We start from the raw sequence: 7,352 nt of genomic DNA, 5'->3' as shown, positions 1-7,352 counted from the left end.
GTTGAAGATAAAATCATTCGACGATCGAAAACTTACGAGTGAATTCGCCAAGACTCAACATTATGTAAGCCAACGATTGTAGTAATTATCGATTACCGGCCGTTCCGTGGAACATAAAATTAGCGATACAAAATCTCTACATCTGCATTTAATTACGAATTATCTTCATTCCTCGAATTATGCCTCTTAGGTTTCCCCATCCCCGATTTTAAACGATATTGATGAATTGCCATTGTCGCAAACACTCAAACGTACGCCTTCGCAGAAGTCTCAGAACGAGGTATAGATTTTTATATACTATTAAATATAAGTACAATATGACACAGAAATCAAAAGGAAGTTCTGAAAGTAAAACGCGAATGACGAAGAATAAATAGTGTGGCGTTTTTTGCACACAGGAGAGTTAAGAACTATTAAAATGAGTGAAAGTGAGAGTACGAATGAACGTGTTTTTAATATATAATTTTATTCATCCGTCCACTCACTTGAAACTAGAGATATTAATCTAAGATAACAAGTAGAAGCGTTTCATTGATTTTGAAAAACGTTTTCTGCTTTGCACAGCAAGAGGCGGAAATTACGTCAGTGGGCAGGAAGTTTTTCAAGCGTCCCATTCAACTGCAAACTTACAGCAAACGACGAAGAACTTGAAGAAGATTTACGAGAAGATCATCGTTTTCGGATGGGACACATCTGTAAGAGTATCTTATTCTTTTTGTTTATCTCTTATTATATTGTATTTTCTTGTCTCCTTCGAAATTAACTGAAAATGTATTTACAAAATACATATAAGATTTTCATTAAGAAATTATAAATACGAGTTCACAGAATCAGAAGTTGTGTGTATTCGGTGTAGACCTATGATTAATATGGGACAAGTAGGTAGTCGCGTTTAAAGTAACGTCGTGAATACGAAGCTTCTCATCGTCGCGCTCTCAGAAAAAACGCCCACGCACCTTCGACACGGAGCAGACGAGATTGTAGCTCTAGCGTGGAAGCGCGCAGAAAACTTAAATTTAAGCGTGATTCATCGGTCCGCCATCTGGCCAATAAATGATCCCCTTTGAATCGACACGCGAGGCCCAAATTACGCAATATAATGGAGTCGCATGAATCTCACCGTCGTTCTGGAACTGGAAGATATGCGGCATGCGTTACTTTCCGTTCCGGATGTTACGACGCAGTACGGAACTTCTATAAACGTATCACTTTCAAGCTGTACGTGCAGCCGATTTAAATTTTTTTCCCCCAGTTGATTTGATAATAAGATCGTCTTGGAAACGCGCGGACCTTGATATTTTTTAAACTCTCTCAAGCTCTCGCGTCAGTCCATTGTACACCAGTGAACTTTTAGAGCCTCGTCCTTGGGATGTCTATAATTTTCCGTATTTCCTCCGAGTATCTCACGTTCGCACGAGAGGCGAGTATCTGCCGCGAAATCTGGATCGCGCAATAATAACCCGAGCCATATGACAGAGAACTATTTAAAAGTAGCACGTCCCACTTTCCACGAGGGCGACCGTTTTTTTTTCCTCCACTTCTTCTGTGTCAGGACCTCGACACGTTGCCTACGCCCTACTGATGAGCTACGCGTTGGAATATGCAAGTAATCGGACTGAGAACAACGCGAGTCGTTTTGTTCGAACAGATCGGACAATCTGACATTTCAGTCTCTCAATAAGGATCCATTTAAAACAGATTCAGATTCATGTCTATAGTGACATGTACACTAGGAATCGCTGATGCCTTCCCACATGAATTTCTGCACATACCAACACACTTAAACATTTTCCACACACATACATGGAAAATGTATATGTGCTCTACATGTGCCTAATTCGTATGAGAAGACATCAGTGATTCCTAGTCTACAATACGAAGAATCTATTTCTCTTTTTATTTGTTCCTCGTATACATTTTTCCCATTAATTTCTCAGTTCAAATTGGGATATTAGAGTATATGCGATACGTAGAGGTGTGACATTTTGAAGTTATTTTTTTGTCATTTTTGCGTTTTAAAAACGTGTTAAAACGAAGTTGGGGTCTCCAAAATGTAAAGAAACGACATTAAAAACGTTCCTGGGGCATTTTGCGATATTTTTGCGTAGAGAGATAACATAAAAATGTTACACCTTCAGCGATACGTTACATCAAATTGAAGTATACTTCAATTTCATTTCCTATAGGAAATAAAAGAAATCTCAGACTATGAACTGTTCGATCAGACGATTGATTGTGAAGACATTGAAAATGTTGTACTTTTTAAATAGATATTACGGCATCTGAGATCTTTTATAGTCACTTTAATAATGTAGCCAACGCAATAGTGGACACGCATACGCGAATCTTGTTTCGGCTTATTTACCGGATGCTATAATCATTACTAAGCTGCCCAATTTTCACAACAGCTGCGTCTCTCTGCGATTTCGGAAAACCTATTTCTCGTTTAACTGAATAAGCCGCTAATATTAGAATCCCGAAACGTGTGGAATCATGCACGCCCGCTTATACGGGGTGTCGCGTCGACCGTGTGGAAGATGCGGGGAAAACGGTATCTCCGATCTTAGCATGTCGTTTATTTATCATCGTGCCAACGAGGAAGTGGACAAGAAGGCACCAAGATACAATCGCAAACCGCGCGAATATTGACGAGGGATCCTCGACTCGACTTCCGCCTGGACAGAAATTCCTTTCCGTCGGAGCATTTCTCACGGGACACCCCGTATACAACCCTCTTACGTTGTTGGACGGATTTCTCCCCCGACTTGGCCCACGGTGGTTCCGTACTCCTCCGGAACGTATAAAAAGCCGCGTCTAGAAGCCGCGGCACTTCAGTCTTTTCAAAAATATCAGGATGGCTCTAGAACGTCAAGTGCGCGCTAAGGTATATATAAATACATATATTTCAATCGTGTGGTGTAATCCGTTGGATCCGTTTACGGTCACGTCATGCAGTGATCTATTTTCCGAGTTGTTCGCTCTCTTAATTTTCGAACAAAGAAATTAGTCGTTTGATAATGCGTAATAAGAAGACATGTTTTTCGAAAGAAGTGCACTCTTTGAGATTTTCCGGGATACTTGAAATATCGCGGGATTAGCCCTTTCGAGACTCCTTTTTGCTCGAAACGACAGCACGGTAGTCCTCTAACAATAAGATTTGCGCGTAATTTTGCACAGCTTGCGTCGAAACGCAGCCCCGAGCAAGAGAAGGAGGCGCAGGAATGGATCGAATCGATCCTTGGCAAGAAGTTTCCTCCTGGCGAAACCTTCGAAGATGTGCTGAAGGACGGCCAGGTCCTGTGCCACGTGATGAACAAACTCTCTCCTGGATGCATACAAAAGATCAACACTTCTGGCGGCCAGTTCAAGATGATGGAGAACATCAACGTGTGAGTGGTGGCCGGCGGGACATTCGTACATTTGTAAATTACTGTAAATTCTCTAACCACGCTGGACACATTGCAGGTTCCAAAAGGCGCTAAAGGACTACGGGGTGGACGACGTCGACGTCTTCCAGACCGTAGACTTGTGGGAGAAGAAAGATATAGCCCAAGTAGTAACGACATTGTTCGCACTCGGCCGAACGGTATGTTTTCTTATTACAGTCATCACTAATTTTTTTATAAACGCGAAGATGTCATCAGTAATACTGTTTGTCGCGATAAATGTTACCACGTGCCTCGAATTGTTGAGACGCCCGCCTAGAGTGTAGGGAGGTCCAGGTTCAAACCCTGGCTGAGGTAATATTTTTCGCAATGAATGTCTTTAATTAGTATTTGCCAGCCATGGGTCGTCAAGCAATTTTCTACCAAGTTTTTTCATAAAAATTTCACCGCGATTCTCTTTGCAACACAAGCTATTCCGACACCTCTGTTCGTTTAGACATACAAGCACCCTGAGTGGAAAGGACCTTATCTAGGCCCTAAGCCGTCAGACGAGTGCAAGCGCGACTTTACGGAGGAACAATTGAAAGCTGGCCAGACGATGATCGGTCTCCAGGCAGGCTCCAACAAGGGTGCGACCCAGGCGGGCCAAAACATGGGCGCCGGCCGCAAAATTCTCCTTGGAAAGTAAACGAAAATTTCTCGGCACAGCTGCTTGCAAATCTCCTCTCTTCCAGTCATTAGAACTAAAGCATCTCGTACTCTTTTGTATGTATACACAATTACGTATATATATATTTTTTTAATTTTACTTTTGTAATTAAACGATAAACGGCTGCTATTTATTTTACTCGTTACCGATAGCCAATGTATCGTAGTGGGCTCTAATCTTTTTATATAGCTAATCGGAAGATACATCTCTGTCAATTGCGCCAATGAGCGTACTTGATAAATTTAATTTTTATGTTTAAGAGCGATACTGTCGTTATTTAATCAACTTTCTTATCTTCCCGCGCTTCGAGATTCCAGTCTCGAAAAATGTCAAGTGTCAATGACAGGCGTTTCAAAGCAATAAAGGTGTTATTTAAGTAGTCGGTTGCGCGCTTCAGAACAACAAAGTAATCGCTATATCTAAATAATTCCAAATAAAGTTAGTTCTATCCATCCGAAATAACGCGACGTTTCTTTTCCGTTCCGGAGGGAGGGGGGGAGTCAAATTTTTCGCCCATTCACTTCCCTATCGGACAACAATCCCATATCCAGTGACTTCTTCCCCCCTCTTTTTTTTTACAGCGATCGCCATTTAAGGATGCGAAAGTGACGTCGCGCCTCGCGCTGGAGACGTCGAAAATAAAACGCGACGCGATGCAAATTGCGTGCAAGCGCGCCTGAAACTGTGCCAAGTTGAAGCCGCGTAGCTTCGACGCGGCGCGTGGGATCTGTTCTATTGATATCCGCCGAAAGACGCCGCAATATGCTGCGCTCGCCCGAAAACCTTCGGGCCGGGACGCGCAACATACCGCTCTCCCATTGGCATGTATCTTCGGATCGAAGCGGCGATAATTCGTTGTTTACCGGCGTCCTGTTTACCGCAGAAGTCGCGCTCGCGCGCCACTAGTGAAGCACCGGGTAATCCGATCGTAAACTTTATCGAAGATACGGGCCTATCGAGAATGGGCGGTGGACGATAAGCGCACCGGGGAGAAGCGATTGTTACGTACAATCGGAGCTCTCGAGGATTGTATATATTTATAGAATAGGCACATCCACGCGTAACTCATATATATATATCGGAGCGCGCTGCAATAAAATTACACTCTCGCGCGACACGTGGCAGACAAAAGGTACGTTATCTTTTTTTTTCTCCTTTGTTCCTCGTATTACGCGAGAGCGTTGATTGCGCGCGAGGACGGTCGCGAGAGGCCCCGCGTTAAGTCCGTGTCACACTACGTATTGCGGACGCGGATTGGGATTACGGATCGCTAGATTCGGATTCTTCGTTCACAGAATCTTCGTACGAATCCGTTTGCGACGCGTGCACTTATTCGTCTGTACGCGTGGCCTATTCGCGCTTACTCGTCAGTGTGTTTAAGTTACAAAATTATAATCAATACATGGAAAAGAGGAAACTACCCAAGGAAAATGAAAAGTCAAGGTGATGTCAATTTGATGTCGTATTGACCAAATTTATGTCGTATTTTGGGTCAATATGACATTTTAACGTCATCTTGACTTTTTACCTTTCCTTGGGTATGTTTGTGCTTTTTATTTTTAATAATGGTTGAGAACGAATCGCGTGTAGAGAAAAGATCGCGCTCTGAACCCATTGCAGGAGCTAAGTTAGCTTGGCTACAGCAGACAACCGGTTAATATTCGCCCGCCCATAAAAATGGATCGCGTGATTGAAGCTCAACATTTTATCGGCTCGGATCGCGGATTACGGATCGTAGACAGCCGTCTATTCTGCGATCTGCAATCCGGATCCCAAGTTGCCTCGCTGTGATTGGCTGAATTTCGATCCGCAATACGTAGCATGACACGGGCTTTATCCGCGCACGCTCGCGTGCGCCGTTTAATTCGCCGCGGATACAGATTTCTATTGTCCGCGATTAGAAGACGCGCGCGCGCGCCGGCTCTTCCAAGTGGCGTTCGAACGTCCTTTCGCGATCCTGTAGATGATTTTCGAGAGGGGGGGGAGGGGCCTCCCCGAGTCTTTCGACGTCTGAAATTTTGTCGTCTCGATCTCTCCTTCGGAAACGCTGTAAACGGTATCGAGGGGCGGGAAGGGAGATGCAAATTGCGAACGCGGGCGCTGCTGCGGCCGGCCGACAATTCCGCGAGACGAATGGAGCGTGGATGTGGATCGTGCCAGGGTTACGATGATTTAGAATGCGAGGAGCCGATTGGAGTACTTTATCGGCCTCGACCCGCCGTTCTTTCCGACGCATCTCTAATGCCCGTCCACCGATTAGGACGCGACGCTAATTCCGGTGTCATTGTGGTCTCGATAGAGTTTTTTTTCTCTCTCTCATGATTTTTTCCCCCTCCTTGAGATAGAGAGCAGAATTAGCCTGGCGGAGAGAGAGACGCGAGCGTGCAAAGAAATCAAACTCTCCATTCCGCGGGGCGAAGGGAGGAGGGGGAAATTAGAAGGCGAGAAGCTGCGCTCTTTCGTGTCTCTCTTCGTGAAGAAACGCGAGGGGAGACGGGACGTGTGCGCCGCGTGTTCTCGCGAGGAGGATTTACCGCGGTCGTTTATATCCGACGTTTAGCTTCAGACGGTTCAATTTACGGCGATTAAGACGTTCGCTGTTTGCTCGGGTGTAAAATACACGTTGCATTTGTTACTTATCATGTCATATCTGCGACGTAACTCTTGATTCGATTACGATCGCTCCAGATACGAGGGCGGAGATAAATAAAATAGATACTCGCGTGGATTATTATATCCCGTTGTTACGAAACAAGATACTGGTATCAAATGCCGCGGAGCATCGAGAGCAAACAAATAAAGATGCGCATATCATTAGGCTCTTGACAAAATTCTCTTGAAACATTTCGCGAGATTTCCCAGATAGCACGAAGGTGGACGTAAGTTCGTCGAGAATTTATTTAAAGAATACTTGCGGAATTAGAAAAAACTGAATATCCGAAGGATTCTTGAAGAATCGATTCGTCTTGAAATATTCGTCAAAAGTTCATTACGGCGCGTGTGACTTCCCCGATCATTCCTTTTGTATTCTTCCACGAATTCCTCAAGAATCACAAATCAGAAAGGCAAAACACTTGAACAACGCTTTGCGAATTCACTGCGCTGTCTGGGTTGGATCTAGACCCAGATAGCACAAAGGTGAACGTAAGTTCGTAGAGAATTTACTTGAAAGAATGCCCGCAGAATTAGAAAACTGAATGTCTGAAGAATTCTTGAAGAATTCGCCAAAAGTTCATTACGGCGCGTGTGACTTCCCC

The 7,352-nt window shown here is 44.2% G+C and overlaps 2 protein-coding genes and 1 long non-coding RNA gene across 3 annotated transcripts in view; all 3 read left to right on the top strand.

Moving 5' to 3' along the window:
• On the top strand, positions 1-830 carry LOC105562787. The gene is made up of 3 exons (XR_001008998.1): positions 1-64; positions 191-280; positions 565-830. It is a non-coding gene; the product is annotated as an uncharacterized LOC105562787 (long non-coding RNA).
• Positions 831-2,781: 1,951 nt separating this feature from the next.
• LOC105562786 (muscle-specific protein 20-like) lies at positions 2,782-4,554 on the top strand. Its single transcript, XM_012013858.1, has 4 exons — positions 2,782-2,884; positions 3,178-3,389; positions 3,466-3,586; positions 3,883-4,554. Exons 1-4 carry the CDS (start codon positions 2,855-2,857, stop codon positions 4,072-4,074), a joined length of 555 nt encoding a protein of 184 aa, XP_011869248.1. The 5' UTR covers positions 2,782-2,854; the 3' UTR covers positions 4,075-4,554.
• Positions 4,555-4,647: 93 nt separating this feature from the next.
• Positions 4,648-7,352, top strand: part of LOC105562785 (alpha-N-acetylgalactosaminidase) — an 8,266-nt gene continuing 5,561 nt past the window's right edge. Inside the window, exon 1 of the mRNA XM_012013853.1 lies at positions 4,648-5,227. The gene's annotated coding sequence lies outside the window, so the exon portion shown is untranslated. The remainder of the gene's footprint in view (positions 5,228-7,352) is intronic.

This window comes from Vollenhovia emeryi, unplaced genomic scaffold, assembly GCF_000949405.1.
Source record: "Vollenhovia emeryi isolate VEMERY1.0 unplaced genomic scaffold, V.emery_V1.0 DF939183.1, whole genome shotgun sequence".
NCBI lineage: Eukaryota > Metazoa > Arthropoda > Insecta > Hymenoptera > Formicidae > Vollenhovia > Vollenhovia emeryi.
Note: the sequence above shows the minus strand (reverse complement) of the source record. Positions and strands in the feature narration are given on the sequence as shown.

Excerpts from the sequence above, each read along its gene's own strand:
- LOC105562786 (XM_012013858.1), top strand. The coding sequence starts at position 2,855 with ATGGCTCTAGAACGTCAAGTGCGCGCTAAG. Across the intron at positions 2,885-3,177 it reads AACGTCAAGTGCGCGCTAAG|CTTGCGTCGAAACGCAGCCC; the intron begins GTATATATAAAT and ends AATTTTGCACAG. Across the intron at positions 3,390-3,465 it reads ATGATGGAGAACATCAACGT|GTTCCAAAAGGCGCTAAAGG; the intron begins GTGAGTGGTGGC and ends GACACATTGCAG.